The 20,404-nt window shown below is 44.6% G+C and overlaps 2 protein-coding genes across 6 annotated transcripts in view; one reads left to right on the top strand and one right to left on the bottom strand.

The window, feature by feature from the left end:
* The window catches only part of HERC4 (HECT and RLD domain containing E3 ubiquitin protein ligase 4), a 121,866-nt gene that overhangs the window by 64,272 nt on the left and 37,190 nt on the right, over window positions 1-20,404 (top strand). For 3 of the 5 annotated variants that reach the window (XM_073353449.2, XM_078853805.1, XM_078853804.1), the window contains one exon: window positions 8,828-10,164. The exons of 1 other annotated variant lie outside the window; for it this stretch is intronic. In XM_073353449.2, the coding sequence (XP_073209550.2) occupies window positions 8,828-9,036 (209 nt within the window). In that variant the 3' untranslated portion in view covers window positions 9,037-10,164. Of the gene's footprint in view, window positions 1-346; window positions 555-8,827; window positions 10,165-20,404 lie in introns of those variants that run through there. One more of the 5 variants, XR_013636075.1, reaches the window with a different exon arrangement.
* LOC140914795 (cytochrome c oxidase subunit 5B, mitochondrial) lies at window positions 9,415-19,722 on the bottom strand. Its single transcript, XM_073353463.2, has 4 exons — window positions 19,538-19,722; window positions 14,613-14,683; window positions 12,791-12,890; window positions 9,415-11,293 (listed from the first exon to the last, which is right to left on the bottom strand). Exons 1-4 carry the CDS (start codon window positions 19,626-19,628, stop codon window positions 11,181-11,183), a joined length of 375 nt encoding a protein of 124 aa, XP_073209564.1. The 5' UTR covers window positions 19,629-19,722; the 3' UTR covers window positions 9,415-11,180.

The raw sequence follows: 20,404 nt of genomic DNA, 5'->3' as shown, positions 1-20,404 counted from the left end.
ATTCACTTAATGATCTATAATAGTCCAGATTTGTTGCTCTTCATAATATGTTGCAGTGCTCAACTTTTTGAACAGGTTCTTGGGGAAATCTGAGGTGGCTGGATTATTATTCATGGCAGTCAGTAAACTTAAAATAATTGCAAACGGCTGAAATCCCCAATCTCATTTGTCCAATAAATCTAGGAATTTTGTACATCCCGGAATAGGCTCCTTTTCATTACCTCCAAGACTTAATTTTTTCTTAGGTGGAAATATAATTTGATATCACTTGATTGTAAACGCTAAAAGATTGTAGCTATAGGCGAATAATGGAAAACCTATCCAATAATTTCCTTTCTGCTTGTAGTATCTGCCACAGTTTTGCTACGTGTTAGCTATTTTCCTCCGGTGTGCAGTTTTGGAGGTGGTTCAAAGCTGCAGCACAGCTTGTTCTGACCCTTTCTCTGGCTGCTGCCAGATGATTCTTTCTAAAGCTGGGTAAAAACTTGTGGAAAACGGTGACAATAATTCCAATGTCAACCAAGTAACGACACACAGAAGACCTTGCTTATAAGGTAATGTATACAAATAAAATGTTGATCATCAGCTGATGAGCAATCCAGGATGGGTAGAATTGTGCAGGAGACATAGCTAGCAGAAAGAAACTTACTGGATAAGAAACTTTCCATTCTGCAGCCCAGAATCTTCCGCAGTTCTGCTATGCAAGGGTAGGGGAGGGTAAGAAAACAAACAAAAGGAATGAGGGGGGGAAGCCCCTCCCTTTTTACAGCATTGCTCAAGCAGCAAGGTTATTACTGGAACACTGCCTCCAGCACCTTCCTGCCAAAGGAGGCCTCTTCAGAAGGTTAAATCCAGTCTACAACATCTGATAAAGATGTTAACCAGTGACCATGTTGCTGCTTTGGAGATCTCTGTGATGGAAGCATGTGCTCTTTCGGCCCACAAGGTTGCGATTGGTCTTGTGGAGTGCACCTTGGTTCTTTCTGGGACAGGAACATTGGCTGCCTTGTATGTCTCATCAATATGTAGTTTGATCCATCTAGCATGGAGAGCTTGGAGACTGAATCCTTGAGACTCTGGATGGAAGGAGATAAGCAGAACGCCTGACTTCCTTGTGGGTTCTGTATGCTTGATGTAAATTTTCAATGCTTTTCTGACATTTAAAGTGTGCCACAGCTTCTCAGTTAGGTACTGTGGCTTCAGACATAATGGGAGGGACATTTCCCTGCAAGGCATGGAAAAGAGAGTTTACCTTTGGCAAGACCATTTCTGAATCCTTAGCACCACCTTATCATGAAACATGCAGTAAGTTTCATGCACAGATAAGGTGCCCATTCTGAAACTTGTCAGGCAGTTGTGATAGCCATCAGAAAATAGGTTTTGAGGGAGAGGTAAAATGGTTATGCAGAAATCAAGTCCAAAAGGATGAGTGGTTAGGGCTGTCAACACCCGGAGTAGATCCTATTCAGAAAAGATGAGTTTGACTGCTGGTTTGGCCAATATGACTGCTCTGAGGAACCTGGATACCTGAGGGTTCTTGACCAGGGAGCCTGAATATCCTGCGAACAGTAAAATACTGAGGCCTACACCTGGCACATAATGATGCTTGGCTGAAGTTCCTTTATCATTCCTTCTTGAAGGAAGTCTAGAATAAATTGAATCCTGGGATGCTGTGAGTTTGCTCTGTGCTCTTGACAACGAAAGGCTGAATTTACTCCAGATGGATGGGTAGGCTTTTAGAGTGGAAGTTCTCCTAGAAGAGAGTGAAGTCCCTATCACTTTGTAAGATAGGCTGAGTATGGCTAATACTTCCCTTTTCACTAGCCAGGCTGTTAGATGAAGATGGTCTGGTCTGGATGGAAGAATGGTCCTTGGTAAAGAATGGTAGTTGCAGTGGAGGTTCCAGCTGTAGTTCTGTTAGGTTGGAGAACCAGGGTATCCCTGGCCAGTGTGGGAGTTAACACTTATCACCTTTACATCCTCTGACCTTCTGTTTGGATCATTTTCCCTGTGAGAGGAAAGGGTGGGAAAGCATATAGCAGGGCCTGTGGCCATCTGTGTGACAGAGCATCTGTCCTCCTAGAAAGAAAAGGAGGACTTGTGGCACCTTAGAGACTAACCAATTTATTTGAGCATGAGCTTTCGTGAGCTACAGCTCACTTCATCGGATGCATACCGTGGAAACTGCAGCAGACATTATATACACACAGAGATCATGAAACAATACCTCCTCCCACCCCACTCTCCTGCTGGTAATAGCTTATCTAAAGTGATCATCAAGTTGGGTCATTTCCAGCACAAATCCAGGTTTTCTCACCCTCCACCCCACCACACACAAACTTACTCTCCTGCTGGTAATAGCCCACCCAAAGTGACAACTCTCTTCACAATGTGCATGATAATCAAGGTGGGCCATTTCCTGCACAAATCCAGGCTTTCTCACCCCCCCCCCACCCCCATACATACACAAACTCACTCTCCTGTGTGTGCGGGGGTGGAGGGTGAGAGAACCTGGATTTGTGCTGGAAATGGCCCAACTTGATGATCACTTTAGATAAGCTATTACCAGCAGGAGAGTGGGGTGGGAGGAGGTATTGTTTCATGATCTCTGTGTGTATATAATGTCTGCTGCAGTTTCCACGGTATGCATCCGATGAAGTGAGCTGTAGCTCACGAAAGCTCATGCTCAAATAAATTGGTTAGTCTCTAAGGTGCCACAAGTACTGCTTTTCTTTTTGCGAATACAGACTAACACGGCTGTTACTCTGAAACCTGTCCTCCTAGACTTAGGGTCTGCTTCCCTGGTGAAGTATTTTGGCCGCTTTGTATTCTTGTGATTAGCCAACAGATCAACTGATTAAACTAAATGTCCTGTGAGATCAGGTTGAAGATTTCCTGGTTTTAGGCACAATTTTGAGTTGCTGACATTGTGCTGGCTGAGCCAGTCTGCCTTTTGGTTCAGTTCCCCTTGTATGTGGATTGCCTTTAGGGAGAGGAGAATCATTTCTGCCCATTCCATTTTCTCCACCACTTCTGCATGTAGAGCTGCAGCCCTTGTCCCTCCTTGGTTGTTTTATATATGCAGCTGTTGTCAGCCTGGGGACATGATTTCCATCCACGTGGTTCTTGAATCTTGGAAGAGTTAGTTTGACTGCCCTGAGTTCTAAGAGATAGATGCTGTAGTTCATTTGTCTGCGGTTTCAGATGCCTCATACCCTTCTAGGTCACAGATGTACTCCCCATCCCTTCATGCAGGCATCAGTGGTGAGAACCTACGGGTCTTGAAAGCATATGGAAAGAACCTTGAGGATGTTTCCCCAGACTTTCCACCATATCAGGGAGTTGAGGACCTGTTTTGGACATGTAAGTGAAGTTGCCTGAGTTTGGGGGCGTAGTCCCATGTTTTCAGAAGAAAAGTGTGAAGGCACCTGATGTGTGATTTTTGCCAGTGGGTAACTCCTATGCATGAGACCAGGAGGCTCAGTAGCTGAGGGCAGGGAACAGTAGGTGAGCTCTTTCACTTGGCCAGTGTGGATATCAGATTCTGAATCTTCTGGAATCTGTTTACTGATCGGTACAGCTGTGCTGTTGAAGTATCTATTTCCACACCCAGATGAATTATTCTTGTTAAGGGGTTCAAGGAACTTTACTTCATGTTTATTATGAATTCGTGTGCTTGCAGGAGATCCAGAGTCTGAAATGTGGTACTGTGCGCTACCGTCTGGGATGGGGCTCTGATTAAGGAGTCATCAAAAAGAGGGTACAGGTGAATACCCTGGGACCTGACTCTGGCTATGGTCACCACCAGCATCATCATAAATACCATGGGGGCTGATAAGACACCGATTGGAAGTGTTAGGTACTAATAGTGATTCGTGATATAAGCAGCAAATCTCAGAAGCCTGCAGGGGCACACCGGAATGTGAAGGAATGCATCTGCCAAATAGATTGAGGTTAGGAAGTGCCCTGACACAGGGATATAGCTATCAGTTAGTTAGTTTCCATCTGGAACTTAATTTTCCTTATTTGTTTGTTGAGCCTTTTGAAGTTGAGGATGGCCTTGACTCCTCTAATGTGTACTTCTGAGCAATGACGAAGGTGGAGTAAAACCCTAATCAATGCTCTCCTGTGGAAACTCCTCCTATTGCTGTATGGCCAGAAGTTGGGAGATCTTGTTCTGGACCAGCTTGCACTTTTGCAGGGTTGCGGGAGGTTGGATGAAGAAGGGATGGGGTGGAGCCCTTTGCTCAAGAGGGTATTCCTGGAACACACTTACCTTTCTGTGATTAAAACAAACCATTTATCTGGAAAATGGAAAATCCTGCTGCTCAGGCCTGGGTGGAGGCACATTTGCTTGTTGTCGTAAAGGGCTTTTGAAGGTTGCAGGAGCTCCTCTAGATTTTCCTCTTGTTCCTTGGTTCCAAGGTTTTCCCTTGACGTATCTGTATCTAGTTTTCTCTGAAACCTCCATGAGGAAGATGGATAAAAGGAGCGTATCTGGGGTTTGTAGTGGTTTGGAGTCCCTTCTTGGAATACTAAGTTGAGTAGGGAAGGACTATTCGGTTTTAGTCACATTTTCAGTCACTGTCTTGTCCAGTTTTTCTCTGAAGAAGAGAGATATTGTGAATGTAGAAGAACCCGGGAAATGTTTGAAGTGTCTACTTTCAAGAGACAAAGCCATGTGTGTCTCCTGGCAGTGGAGCTAGATGCCACGATCCTGGCAGAAAACCTCATAGTATCCAATAACACATCTGCCATTAATGCTGTTGCTTAAGAGATTTTCTTAAGTATAGACTTAGTAAGTTTGGTTTCTGATCTTAAAGGGCTTTCAGGTCATAGAATCATAGAATAGAATCATAGAATATCAGGGTTGGAAGGGACTTCAGGAGGTCATCTAGTCCAACCCCCTGCTCAAAGCAGGACCAATCCCCAACTAAATCGTCCCAGCCAGGGCTTTGTCAAGCCTGACCTTAAAAACTTCTAAGGAAGGAGATTCCACCACCGCCCTAGGTAACGCATTCCAGTATTTCACCACCCTCCTAGTGAAAAAGTTTTTCCTAATATCCAACCTAAACCTCCCCCACTGCAACTTGAGACCATTACTCCTTGTTCCATCATCAGCTACCACTGAGAACAGTCTAGATCCACCCTCTTTGGAACCCCCTTTCAGGTAGTTGAAAGCAGCTATCAAATCCCCCCTCATTCTTCTCTTCCGCAGACTAAACAATCCCAGTTCCCTCAGCCTCTCCTCATAAGTCATGTGTTCCAGTCCCCTAATCATTTTTGTTGCCCTCCGCTGGACTCTTTCCAATTTTTCCACATCCTTCTTGTAGTGTGGGGCCCAAAACTGGACACAGTACTCCAGATGAGGCCTCACCAATGTCGAATAGAGGGGAATGATCACGTCCCTCGATCTGCTGGCAATGCCCCTACATATAATCCCAAAATGCCATTGGCCTTCTTGGCAACAAGGGCACACTGACTCATATCCAGCTTCTCGTCCACTGTAACCCCTAGGTCCTTTTCTGCAGAACTGCTGCCGAGCCATTTGGTCCCTAGTCTGTAGCAGTGCATGGGATTCTTCCGTCCTAAGTGCAGGACTCTGCATTTGTCCTTGTTGAACCTCATCAGATTTCTTTTGGCCCAATCCTCTAATTTGTCTAGGGCTCTCTGTATCCTCTCCCTACCCTCCAGCGTATCTACCTCTCCTCCCAGTTTCGTGTCATCTGCAAACTTGCTGAGGGTGCAATCCACACCATCCTCCAGATCATTAATGAAGATATTGAACAAAACCGGCCCGAGGACCAACCCTTGGGGCACTCCACTTGATACCGGCTGCCAACTAGACATGGAGCCATTGATCACTACCCGTTGAGCCTGACAATCTAGTCAACTTTCTATCCACCTTATCGTCCATTCATCCAGCCCATACTTCTTTAACTTGCTGACAAGAATACTGTGGGAGACCATGTCAAAAGATTTGCTAAAGTCAAGGAACAACACGTCCACCGCTTTCCCCTCATCCACAGAGCCAGTTATCTCGTCGTAGAAGGCATTTAGATTAGTCAGGCATGACTTGCCCTTGGTGAATCCATGCTGACTCTTCCTGATCACTTTCCTCTCCTCTAAGTGCTTCAGAATTTATTCAGAATTGATGATTTTTTCCAGGGACTGAGGTGAGGCTGACTGGCCTGTAGTTCCCAGGATCCTCCTCCTTCCCTTTTTTAAAGATGGGCACTACATTAGCCTTTTTCCAGTCATCCGGGACTTCACCCGATCGCCATGAGTTTTCAAAGATAATGGCCAATTGCTCTGCAATCACATCTGCCAACTCCTTTTGCACTCTCGGATGCAGCGGCCCCATGGACTTGTGCTCGTCCAGCTTTTCTAAATCGTCCCGAACCACTTCTTTCTCCACAGAGGGCTGGTCACCTCCTCCCCATGCTGTGCTGCCCCATGCAGTAGTATGGGAGCTGACCTGGTTTGTGAAGACAGAGGCAAAAAAAGCATTGAGTACATTAGCTTTTTCCACATCCTCTGTCACTAGGTTGCCTGCCTCATTCAGTAAGGGGCCCACACTTTCCTTGACTTTCTTCTTGTTGATAACATACCTGAAGAAACCCTTCTTGTTACTCTTAACATCTCTCACTAGCTGCAACTCCAGGTGTGATTTGGCCTTCCTGATTTCACTCCTGCATGCCTGAGCAATATTTTTATATTCTTCCCTGGTCATTTGTCCAATCTTTCACTTCTTGTAAGCTTCTTTTTTGTGTTTAAGATCAGCAAGGATTTCACTGTTAAGCCAAGCTGGTCGCCTGCCATATTTACTATTCTTTCTACACATCGGGATGGTTTGTCCCTGTAACCTCAATGAGGATTCTTTAAAATACAGCCAGCTCTCCTGCACTCCTTTCCCCCTCATGTTATTCTCCCAGCCCCATGACATTGTAACTTAAGGAAACCAATTGGCTGTCAGAAATACTCTGAAAGTTGGTGAGGAAGCATCAAAGTCCCTTCTGTGAGTAACTTTCACCTTATCCATTGGCTCCTTGGGAAAGAAGTATCCTTTGGATGGAATAATTATATAAGCTAGAGATGCTACTGCAGCATTGACCTTAAGCACATCAGTTATGACATTTTGGCTTCTGGAGCTTGTAGAATCTGAGTGTGTGCCTGTTAACGTGCTTGCCCGTTTCAGGAGCCTTCCCACTTCTCCCTGATTACCCTCTCAAAGAATGGTGCAGAATTGCTGCCTCTGGAGAGGATTTAGCAGGAAGTCATGTGCTCTGTGGCTTGTCCTCAAGGGACTGCTCAGTTTGGATGTGCATAGTTGATACAACCTTTATGCACTTCGTTTCAGAGTCCTCGGGGAAAAAGTCTATGCTGCATTTTGTCTGTTCTGCTCAGAATCAGTCTGGTGGCTTTCCTTCCTCGGTAAAGTATGAGTCTGAATTGGACTAACATCTTTTGGGCTTTTTCTTACCCTTTTTGTTCTTTTTGGATTTCATTTAAAAAAGATTCATACACTTTACTGGTGTGGCCACATGGCAAGCCTTGTACAGGGCCTGAACCCTCTGTAAAATTCGCCCTTGAAGTCCTCGCCTGTAAATTCCCACTTTCCCGGGCTGGGGGATGGGGACTCACTGCAAGGAGGATCGGGGGGGGAGGGGTACTGATTATGAGCCCTGCTTCTTTCCCCAGATCATTTGGAACCAATTTCAGGACTTTGTGGTGAACTTGGTGCCCTCCTACGAACTTATCCTTGTGGTCTTGAATTGCTCCAGGACTCAGCCCCTTGCTGAATGAAATTTTCCTCAACCTTAGAGCCTCTCCAAGTTCTGCTCAATCTCCCTCTGTCAGGCTTTTCTGTAGTGGAGTTGCAGCTTTTTGTGGGGCAAATGGGTCCTAACATGTCTGTCCAACTCAAAGCGCTGTGTCATGGTGGTAGAATCAGCTGGCTGAGAAGCGAGGGCATAATTCACCCTCCATGCAGTCTTAGTGCTCTATCTGTAAGGCAGCCTTATTTGGGCTTATCCGTGTGCTTGTGTGGCTACTGTGCCATTCCTGAAAGTGGGCAGAGGAGCTCAGCCACTGAATTGCTGACTACCCGGACTGAGGAGTAGAAAACAAAGAATGCTGCTCACTACTACCCAAAAATAGAGACAAAGGAAAGGCCAGGAGCAAAGAGAACTGTGATTGACTGCTTCTGCAGAGGCAGCCAATCTGGCAGCAAGCTGGAGAAAAGGGAGTGTGGGCAGCAAGGGCTGTGCTGCAGCTTTAAACCACCGCTGGAAGTGCACAGGAGTGGAATAGCCCAGGCATAGCAGAATTGTGGGAGATGCTGGGCTGCAGGAACATATAAAAGGAGGACAATTGTGTACGAAATTCCCTTAGTCAGAAACAGAGTTGTTGGTAATGGCTCATGCAGTCATTTCAAATCCAGGACAGACCCATGTAATTGATATTGAACAGATTAGTACCTGGTTACTTAGTTACCTGCAAATATGATAGTGTCCACAAAAATGATGTGTACTCACTGCTCTCTAAATAAGTAAACCTTGGCATAAGAGGGACTTTGTTCTATTTGACACACATTTGACAATATAAACAGAATAAGACGTACATTAATCAGAGTTTATATGTACAAAGCAGCATTCATTTACTATTTTTAATTAAAAATCATGCTTAATGTAAAAAGCTAGCCATGTAATAAAAGAATTGAAAAATGAAAATACTGATTTAGAAGTGTAATATTGCATGAAACTATCATTATGAAACAGAGTAGCTACTCTTTCTCCAGCTTTCATTCTTCTGTTTTTCTTGGCAGTGTTTTTAACAGGCAGTGATCGTATTCCTATTCTTGGAATGAAGTGTCTTAAACTAGTCATCCAGCCAACAGGAGGTGGAGAAGGGTATCTTCCAGTATCTCACACTTGCTTCAATCTTCTTGATCTTCCAAAATACACAGACAAAGAAACCCTAAAATCTAAGCTGATCCAGGCAATAGATCACAATGAAGGCTTCAGTTTAGTATAACTTTAGAAATGAGATATTGTAGTTGTTTAATGTGGGAGCATTAAACTAATTCATTCTGTCTTTCTTGTGGTGGTAAATTCAGTGGACAAGTTGACAATGTAACAACTGGTTATTTACAAAATGTTCAGTGATATGAATATTCATGGAGCCAAAAAGTCCTTACAAAAATGAACTGTTAATACACAGCTTGTATAGAACCATGTTTTTGTCATCTTAAAATAAAAATGAGACTGTGAATGAGACTCAAGTTTCACTAAGGTGAATTTCAGCATTTCACATGTTATAAAAACAATTTAGCGTATGAGTGCATGAAAGACTTGCTTAATTTTTTTCAATCACAGAGGTGAAAACACTTTTTCCTATTATGATAGTCCCCTTTGATTATTTTTCATTTTGTAAATAAAGCTTTGTAATAGAATAGTTTCAGTTCTGATAGCAGTATGGTTTCTATTGCGTGTAATTAAACTTGAGCTTATTCTATGGCTTTTAACAAAAGAAGTGTGATTCTGGAGATGTATTTTTCCAGTGGTGGGGTGTTTTTTTGGTTTGTTTCTTTTTGAAAACTTAATGAAAACAATGATGGTTGAAATGACGCTGCCCTTTATGATGTACAGTCCAATTTCTGTGGTGCAATCACTTATTTGTGCTGGTGCAAAACTGCAAATTTGGCTTCTGTTAAGATGGATGAGAAGACTCAATAGGTAATTTAATCTTATTACTGATGGTATAATTTGATAAAATTATGAGGGATTAATTTAGCATTGGGAATCCAACCTCCGCAATCATAGGTTAAAAACAAAGGAGGAGTAAGACAGTTGCTATCAAGAGTTCAAATATTTTATTTTTAAATGTTGAGTGTGTAGTTTATGGTCACCTTCTTCCAGCTAAAATGCATTTGAAATACCCTTTTAACCCTTTTTGGAACTTCTTTTGAATTTTAATATAAGTACTCTGAGATGACTGTGCTTAATGGCACGTTTTCAGATTTGACTTTCCTGGACTGGTTAAGTTCCAGCATACTTACGTCTTATTGATACATATGTGACTTTCAGCTGTGAAACAAATATTTATTTTTTTTTAGATTTTTAAAATGCAGTGAAAACAAAGCTAAAATAAAATACTTGAATGAAACAGTTTGTTGCTTCATGTACGTGTTCATATGTATGGATGCACATATCATGCATATTTCTTTAATCAGAATGTAACTTCATTAAGCAAAAGACTAGTTAGAATATTGAGACCATTCTGGCTGTGGCTGTTGTATTGACATAATTCAGCACAACACAGGGCAAATGTAATTAAGGCTATAACCATCTCCTGGTAGTATATGATTGTAATACATGTACATGCTTATAGCTCAGGTGTGACCTCTAACTTTCTTCACATACTACTGTTGGCAGGCATACTCCCACCATGTGAGAGTCAAGAAACCAACAAAAATGAAGTCATAAGTAGGGCCCTACCAAATTCAGTCCATTTTTGTAAATTTCACAATTGTAGCACTTTTAAAAACTTGAATTGCAAGGTTTCAGATATTTAAAGGTTAAATTTCATGGTGTTGTAACAAGCCATGAATATGTATTTTAAAAACAACATAAACACAAAGTCCTTAAGACTCAGCATTTCTCAAAGTGGGGAGCCTGACCCAACACGGGGTAACAAGGCTATTGTAGGGGGGGTTGTGGTATTGCCACCCTTACTTTGCTGCCTTCAGAGCTGAGCAGATATAGGGTAAAAAGTACACCAGACCAGATTTCACAGGGGAGACCAGATTTTTCATAGTCCATGATGTGTTTTTCATGGCTATGAATTTGGTAGGGCTTTAGTCATAAGACTAGAAATTTATTGGAAAGGGGAGAAAGAAAACCAGCCCACATTTATTAACCAGTACTGTTAGAACACTTCTTCCTACTCTGATTTATCCTCTGTTTTATGAAGGATGATAACCTATGACACACACTTCTACAATGTTGTGCATTTAGTTTTAATTAACCGAGGGTAAAACAAGATTGGCGTTTTTAAATGAAATCCAATAGAAACCAAATATGAAGGTAGTAAATATTTTGCATGCAGATTTAAGTGCACATCATATTGTGCAGTTTAGACAAAGTGAAATCCACTTTGGGTCAGTTTAACACAGATTTTCAATGTGGGACATCATGATGGACGAGCTTGTAGTGAGCACCACATGATGGGCAACGCTGGCTTTCTCCTGCATGCAACCAGAACCAAATGACAGCAGAGTTGTCCTCCTCACCTGGTGTGAGAAAAGAAAAGCAAAATTAAATGTTCATGCCTCTTTTGATTTGTCAGATTCAAGTCTTTTGTCACATGTGCAATGAAAGCATTGTGCATTCTACAGTGCCCTGTGGGCTAGAATTCTTAACCTAGTGGGCATCCTAAAGTTTCAGTGAAGGGTTCAATAATTGAATCAACATAGAAAATGAGCATCTCTGTCTCATCGTTCCTTTTCTGATGTTAGTGGCAATTTCCATCACTGTTAGTCTATATTTTAATGTGCCATGTATTGGATATTGTGGGGGGGGGGGGTGAAACAACAAGCGATGAACATGAAGGCTTACTTGTGGCTGAATAAGTGCATGATGATCACTCTCCCGGGGGGTGGGGGGGGGTGAGCTTTTGGGAAAACTTACATACACCTTAAAATGCTCAATCTTGCACGGGGCTGGCACCAGAGAACTCAAATAGTGCAGTTGTAGCCCTAGAATGGTCTCATGATACTTCTGTTGTCTTACTTTTACTGATTCCTTAAAAGCAGATACTGTTCAGTAACAACCACCATGATTTCTATCATTTTTGAGATCCTAACCACTATTCAAAGTGGGACCATTTTTATAACTAATGGAAATAGAATAGGGTATCTTGATTTTCATTCAGTCATGCCTCAGACACTAATTATACTAATTTCTTTGTAAGCTGATCATTACAATATACCCTTACTGGTTTGTGTCTGGTAGTGGTAGACATCTTCATCCCTGCATATGCACTACAGCAGCTATGAAGTTCCAAGCCAAGCGAGCAACTTCCCTTAACTATGGAAATTCCTTTGCTAGTATCATATTGCAACTGCCGCCCCCATATTATTTGCAGTGAATGCTACTCTTCACTTACTGGTTTTCCAGCCTCAACTCAGTTTAATGCCTAAAACACACTGGTTGTTAATGCCAGTGCTTTGATTCTCCTTATGGATAACTAGCCCCAAATAAGTGCTCTTTTATAACTAAAAATGACATTTCAGGTTGTCATCTCTCAACTTCTAAGTAAATATGCTCCAAACCACTAACTCAACATGATTTCTCCCTGGCGATGATACATACATTCTAAAGTCCAAATTATGCCTTATCTTACACACAACCCGTACTGTTTTTAGATGGTGTGCTCAGTGGTACTTGTATGACCCTCTTTCCTTCAAGATGATTGCAAAGGTGTTAACCAATCCCGAAATCAGAACTTCTTTGATACACAAGAAAGAATAGAAGCCAGCCCACTCTTAGCTATATTCACTCTACCATGTTAGCAAAAGCATGAAAAAATGAAAATGTATTTTTGTCACTAAAATAGACAGATATGACTGTATACCTATAGAGAAAAGAGAGGATCAATTTTGAGAGAACTTTTTGGAAGTATTAATGTAGATGTATTAAAACAAAAACCTACTATAATACAATTCATGTTTTATAGCTTTAGATAGTATGTGAACTAAAAACATACACCAGGTTGTTCTGATACATACAGATACAGCCTACTAGCCTCTTCTTGTTGATGGATGGAACAATATGAGGATCCTCTCTAGTTCCTGCATATCCCTTGGGTTTGAGTATGCTATATGGATCCTTGAGAGAAGAACAAAACCTGGATCTTAGTTACTAGACCAAGAACATTGTTAACCAGTAGTATCAAAGATTGTGTCACATATATAAAATAAAGGTAATTAAATTGCTGCTGTTCTGTCAGCCGAACACAGATAGATCATCTTTAGAATACCAGCATACAGGTACATGAAACTAACAGAAGGGAAGATGAGGAATGTCCAATCTTATTGGGTTAGATACCGATTTGTCAAGTGGGAGAGAGTTAATCTGCCAAAGTTATTGTACAGGGTGTCAGTTCACCTGCAAGAATCAGTTTAGAGTATCAACAATTAGTGGCAGCTTTTGTGCCACTAAAAATACGTGCTGAAATCATGACAGCATACTAGCTGCCTAAAGCACAGGGTTGCTATGTGCTATTTATAGTGCCTTTTCATGAAGGCACATTAGTCTCTCCCTAGTCAGGGTTGAACGCAGTACTCCAATACATGATTATTTTGATTCCCCCTCCTGACATCCAATAAAGGCTAATCTGCCTGAACTTTCATGTGCAATATTATGCTAAAATAGAAATATTCTGAGAAACCTGAGAGAGTTTTCAAAAGAATTTTCTCCTTTTTGTAAACAGTTTTGTAACTTTTACTTCTGTGAGGGTGTTTTGGCTCATCACACATTAAAACCAGCTTACTCTAGAAACTCGGTTTGTCTTGTTCTGTTGGTCCGTCTTCAAATAGTGTGAAGGGTGAGGCTTATTATTTAGGGCCCAGTCCTGCTCTGCACCGGTGCAGGTCTTAAAAACAGTTTGTGCATTCTTTACAAGTCTTACTATGTCCACTAACTAGATGCAAACTTCCTAAAGGACTCTAAGAATCACTGAAAAATTAAGTCAGTTAGGCCCTGTGGGAGAGAAGGAGACCTTTACAGAAATACAGAGGAAATAATGGAGAGGCAATGTGGTCCAGTGAATTGCATGGAGGGGTAGGAGCAAGGAACTTCTAAGTTTTATTTGCTACTCTGCCACACACAGTGGCTTTATAAATTCTTATTTTCTATAAAACAACCTTCATCCTATTGGGATCCAGGAAGTGCTTTAAAACATTGATGTTGCCTCAAACATCCCTGTGAGAGGCAAATATTACAGACCATAAAACAGACATAGTGAGAGTTAAGGAAATTGTCCAAGGCAACATAATGAGTCAGTGATCAATCTCGGTTTGAAACACAGGTGTAACACCTAGTCTCATATCTAATCCAACGTAGCACATCACAGCCAGATAGTTCACTTAGGTCCCAATCCTGCAACTGGAGCTGCATGTGTGGATCATTGACCAACACAGAGTCCTCCATGTGGATGTGTGGTGGCCCAAAGGGATCCAGTTGCAGAATCAGGGCCTTAGGCTCTCCTCAACAGAAAATGGTACTTTGTAGTTGTATTGAACTTTTCATACAAGAATCTCAAATGTATATTTAATTATGCTTCACAGCCTCCTTGTAAGGAGGTAAGAATGCAAAGTTAAGGTTTAAGGGACCTTACTTCTGCATTTCCCAAATGTTTTCATACTTACAGGGTGTGAGTTAGTGTATTCTTAACTTTGAATATCTTGCCTTACAGACTTTGGTTTGTTTTTAATTAACATATTCTATTCTGCATTTCCCTCCTTCAAGTTACTGATATATTTACAACCTTAGCTCTAACGTGATGCTTTTTATTTTGTCTGAATATTAATTATTCAATATTAAACTTACCTGTCCTTTTTTCATAGCCTCTAGAGTTTTCCGTTCAAGTCCAGTTGACTGTTCCTCATCACTGGGAATACCTAAATAGGAATAAAATACAAAAGTATTCTATATATTTATCTAAAATTCAGATTCAGCTAATGATTGAAGCAAACCATTAAACCCATGTCCTGGACAGCACCATAAATAAATGTCCATTCAATTTTTTAGTTGCAAAGCATTTTTGATTGAAATAAGACATTACATAGGAATTACCATACGGATCAGACAGAGGTCCATCTAGTCCTGTATCCTGTCTCCAGTACTTGTGGCACCTTAGAGACTAACCAATTTATTTGAGCATAAGCTTTCGTGAGCTACAGCTCACTTCATCGGATGCATACTGTGGAAAGTGTAGAAGATCTTTTTATACACACAAAGCATGAAAAAATACCTCCCCCCACCCCACTCTCCTGCTGGTAATAGCTTATCTAAAGTGATCACTCTCCTTACAATGTGTATTGTAATCAAGTTGGGCCATTTCCAGCAGAAAGCCAGAGTTTAACAAGAACGTCGGGGGGGCGGGGTAGGAAAAAACAAGGGGAAATAGGTTACCTTGCATAATGACTTAGCCACTCCCAGTCTCTATTCAAGCCTAAGTTAATTGTATCCAGTTTGCAAATGAATTCCAATTTATAACATTCATAAACCAGTCGGAGAACATTTCAATCTCTCTGGTCACGCGATTACAAACATGAAAGTTGCAATATTACAACAAAAAAACTTCAAAACCAGACTCCAGCGAGAGACTGTTGAATTGGAATTCATTTGCAAATTGGACTCTGAAACCTGTCTCCAGTAGTGATCAGTAGTATGAGAACCCTGTCAGAGGTAGATTTGGGATAATCTGGCCCCCACATTAGATGTTAGATATTGTACTATTTACAACCACTCCATCTGACTGTTCTTTGGACATTGGTTCTTTTCACATTGCCTGGGGCCTCTTCTGGTATAACAAAGGGATAGTTCAAAGTGATCAAATCAGGGCAGTCCAGGCTACAGCCTTTGCCATATAGAATCCCCTCACAATGACTGCTTCCACAAATGAGACCATGCACCAGTTCAGACACTTACTTTTTCATTAGAACAGGTGACGAAAAATGGAAGTTTCAGCCTTGGCTGATAGTGTCCAAAAGTTAACATTTAAGGTAGCACCAGTCTCATCCCTAGTGGACAACTGCACATCTAATAGAAACCACCACCACAGCTGGTCAATCATACAATTACAGAAGGATAGGGCTGAAAGTGACTTCAAGATTCATCTTCCTAGGTAGAGGCAGAATTAAGTATACCTAGGCCATTCTTGACAGATGCTTGTCTAATGTCTTCTTAAAAACCTCCCTGTTCTAGTGCTTAACTATCCTTATAGTTAGAAAGTTTTTCCTAATATCTAACCTAAATCTTGCTTGCTGCAAATTAAGCTGATTACCTCATTGTGGACATGGAGAACAACTGATCGTTGTCATCTTCAAATACATTAAGGGCTGTTATAAAGAGTTATTTCCTTTTTCCTTCTTCAGCCTTCTCTTTACATTAAACATGCCCAATTCTTTCAACTATACTTCATAGGTCATGTTTTCTAATCCTCTAATAATTTGTGTTGCTTTTCTCTGGACACTCCAATTTATCCACATCTTTTGTAAAGAGTGGCACCCAAAACTGGACAAGAGTAATCTAGCTGAGGTCTCTCACCAGTGCTCAGTACAGTAGAACCATTACCTACTGTGTTTTACATATAACCCACCTGTCAATGCAGCCCAGAATGACATTTGACTTTTTCACAACAGTATTGTATTGTTGACTCATGTTCAATTTGTAATCCATTATAACCCCCAGATCCTTTTCTGCAGTACTGCTGCTGATCCAATTAGTTCCCATTTTGTATTTGTGCATTTGATTTTTTTCTCCTAAGAGCAGTATGCTGCACTTGTCTGTATTGAATTTATCATATTAATTTCAGACCAGTTTTCCAATTTATTAAGATCATTTTGAAATCTAATACTGTTCTCCAAAGTGCTTGAAATCCCTTCCAGTTTGGTGTCATCCACCAATTTATACATATACATTCCACACCATCCGCTAATGAACTATCCTCCTACACTGAAGTATTGTTCTTTTACAAAAACTGAAAACAACACAGTTACAAATTGGTCACTAAAACACTCACCTTCTCCCTCTGCCCTCTAGAAAAATTCCAAACCTTTAAATTCCTCCCAATATCCCCCTGTGAAAATCCCATATGAATAGATGAATCTTGCACAGCACTTTAGAGGTCAACAACTAAGGCTTCCAGATCTACAAGCTGATTTATGCAGGCAGACTCCTGCACCTGTGTGTAGTCCCATCAAAAATTAATTTTACACTGTGTGTAGTTAGTGTGACTCAAGACAAGCCTAAGGGCACACCTAAGGGAGCAGCTTGCAGGATTGGAGCTTTAGTCTTTGTTGGACCAAGAGAGAGTTCCAGAGTAAAGGGCCTCTTGTTGAAAGCATCCTACCCCTGTTTGTTAATCATTAGTAAAAGCAGCCACATACACAAAGTTTAAGCAGGATTCTTGTTCTTCCATCACATTGGTGCAGTATCAACAATTTGGCTTCCTATGTGCATCAAAGAGTCCTAAAAGTCAGAAAATTCCACTGATATATTTCCATTTTCACTCTGTCTCCTAATTTAATTAAGGTTTGTCTACATTAAGGATTTTTGCCCCAACTACATCAGTGCAAAATCCCAAATGAAGACATGTCCCCAGAGAGCATGTCTGTTGGTTTTTGTTTTGATTTGTTTTGTTTGCTTTATAGTTTTAGCCCATTTTCCAGCTTAAATCGTCTGTGTGACAGTTTATAAATCAGTAACTGGATTTGAACCTTTCTCCTTTGATGGCACCACAATGAGCTCTGACTCCGCCACGAGGCACCATTGAGCTCAATGTCACTTGTGTGTGAATGAAGGGCTTTCAGGGCTCCTGTGGCTTGGCTGAATGGCAAATAAACATAAAGTCACATCCCTAAAGCACTGGATAAAAGATTTATTTCAGTTCCAACTTAGATTCAGCACCACAGACTAATTGGCTAGAACTGCGGTGGAGGAATTTCTCTTTTGCCAAGATTGTTCACCCTCTACACACCCCTAAGGGGCTGACACCTTATCCCTTGCCCCCAGCTTCTAATCTCTTGGTCACCCGCACTCACTCCTCATTCCCAGCCATCACTCCCCTGCCCTCATTCTGCCTGGCCCACTCCTATAACCCCTACCAGCCCTCACATGCCCCTATGCACTTATATTGCCCACCGTACCAACCCTCACAGGCCCCCATGCACATATCCCCCCGCCCATTTCCAGCCCTCACAGGCCCCCGTGCACCTATCCCCCCGCCCCCTACCAGCCCTCACACACTCCCATGCACCTATTTCCCCCGCCCCCTTCCAGCCCTCATAGGCCCCCATGCACCTGTCCTGCCTGTCCCCTACCAGCCTCACAGGCCCCCATGCACCTGTTCTGCCTGTCCCCTACCAGCCCTCACAAGCCCCATGCACCTATCCCCCGCCCCTTCCAGCCCTCACAGACCCCCATGCACCTATCCCCCCAGCCCTCACAGACCCCCATGCACCTATCCCCCTGTCCCCTGCCAGCCCTCACAGGCCCCCGTGCACCTATCCCCCCGGCCCCTGCCAGCCCTCACAGGCCCCCGTGCACCTATCCCCCCGGCCCCTGCCAGCCCTCACAGGCCCCCGTGCACCTATCCCCCCGTCCCCTGCCAGCCCTCACAGGCCCCCGTGCACCTATCCCCCCGTCCCCTGCCAGCCCTCACAGGCCCCCACGCACCTATCCCCCCGTCCCCTGCCAGCCCTCACAGGCCCCCACGCACCTATCCCCCCGTCCCCTGCCAGCCCTCACAGGCCCCCACGCACCTATCCCCCCGTCCCCTGCCAGCCCTCACAGGCCCCCGTGCACCTATCCCCCCGTCCCCTGCCAGCCCTCACAGGCCCCCGTGCACCTGTCCCACTGCCCCCTGCCAGCCCTCACAGGCCCCCGTGCACCTGTCCCACTGCCCCCTGCCAGCCCTCACACACTCCCATGCACCTATTTCCCCCGCCCCCTTCCAGCCCTCATAGGCCCCCATGCACCTGTCCTGCCTGTCCCCTACCAGCCTCACAGGCCCCCATGCACCTGTTCTGCCTGTCCCCTACCAGCCCTCACAAGCCCCATGCACCTATCCCCCGCCCCTTCCAGCCCTCACAGACCCCCATGCACCTATCCCCCCAGCCCTCACAGACCCCCATGCACCTATCCCCCTGTCCCCTGCCAGCCCTCACAGGCCCCCGTGCACCTATCCCCCCGGCCCCTGCCAGCCCTCACAGGCCCCCGTGCACCTATCCCCCCGGCCCCTGCCAGCCCTCACAGGCCCCCGTGCACCTATCCCCCCGGCCCCTGCCAGCCCTCACAGGCCCCCGTGCACCTATCCCCCCGGCCCCTGCCAGCCCTCACAGGCCCCCGTGCACCTATCCCCCCGGCCCCTGCCAGCCCTCACAGGCCCCCGTGCACCTGTCCTGCCTGTCCCCTACAGCCCCCACACGCCCCCATGCACCTGTCCCGCCTGTCCCCTACAGCCCCCACACGCCCCCATGCACCTGTCCCGCCTGTCCCCTCCCAGCCCTCACACGCCCCCATGCACCTGTCCTGCCTGTCCCCTACAGCCCCCACACGCCCCCATGCACCTGTCCCGCCTGCCCCCTCCCAGCCCTCACACGCCCCCATGCACCTGTCCCGCCTGCCCCCTCCCAGCCCTCACATGCCCCCGTGCACCTGTCCTGCCTGTCCCCTACAGCCCCCACACGCCCCCATGCACCTGTCCCCCATCCCCCTCCCAGCCCTCACAGGCCCTCCCCTGTACGCACCCCCGACGCTCATGGCTCTGGCGGGGGCCGCGGTCCGCCCGCCGCCGGGCAGGGCGCGCCGGAGGACGCGGAGCAGCAGCCGGGACGCCATGGTGCCTTCTCCGGTGCAAGGTCAGAGTCCGGCAGCTGCCCAGCGCTCACCGCGCTGACATTCCCGGCCAGCCCGCGGGAGGGGCTGGAGGCGCTCAGCCCCGGCAGCCAACCCGGGCAGGGCGAGGGAGGGCTTCCCGCGGCAGGTCGCGGCGTGTGCGGGGACGGGGGGCTGAGGCGTCCGGGGTGGGGACGGGGTCCACAGGGAGCTGGCTGCCCTGGAGGGAAGGAAGCAGCACGGGGTGCTTGCTGTCTGTCGGGCACATGACAGCTGGGGAAAGTTACTGCGGTTGAGAACCGCGTTGTTTGGGGGCAGGAAGAGCAATTTCTACGTACTTTCCCTCTGGCAAAACTCACCTTTAAATAATAAATTGCTGGCTGGACTCGGCATATCAGTCTTTGCTTCCCTGTCGAAGTAGCTACTCCCAACTTTCTCCTGGGGTAGCTTATTCTGAGGGATGGGCTATTCCTCCGTTCGAATGAGCTACCTCTTCCCTCCCCCCAGTTTACTTTAGCTACCCATAACCCGCGCCTCCCACCCCAGGAACTTCCATAGAAGGTAGGAGCCTAAAGACCTTTGAGGATCTGGGCCACAGCATCCTAACTGAAATCAATTTCTCCTCCCCAATTCTTCTGTCCCTTTCTTTGGACTTATGAAAGAACAAAACAAAACACAACTGCAGTATAAGCATATGGGTTACATGTGTGGGGTGTGGGCTAAACGTTTTCTGGACAAGGCCCCAGTGATTGATAGTGTTTTGGGTTCAATGTGCATAG

Source organism: Lepidochelys kempii, chromosome 7, assembly GCF_965140285.1.
Source record: "Lepidochelys kempii isolate rLepKem1 chromosome 7, rLepKem1.hap1, whole genome shotgun sequence".
Classification (NCBI taxonomy): Eukaryota; Metazoa; Chordata; order Testudines; family Cheloniidae; genus Lepidochelys; species Lepidochelys kempii.
Note: the sequence above shows the minus strand (reverse complement) of the source record. Positions and strands in the feature narration are given on the sequence as shown.

Bases quoted from the DNA above. Each gene is read 5' to 3' on its own strand.
- LOC140914795 (XM_073353463.2), bottom strand. From the start codon at position 19,628: ATGGCGTCCCGGCTGCTGCTCCGCGTCCTCCGGCGCGCCCTGCCCGGC. The intron at 14,684-19,537 runs GTGCGTACAGGG...ATTCCTATTTAG, and splicing joins CAGAGCCATGAGCGTCGGGG to GTATTCCCAGTGATGAGGAA. The intron at 11,294-12,790 runs GTATGTATCAGA...TTCTCACACCAG, and splicing joins GAGGCTAGTAGGCTGTATCT to GTGAGGAGGACAACTCTGCT.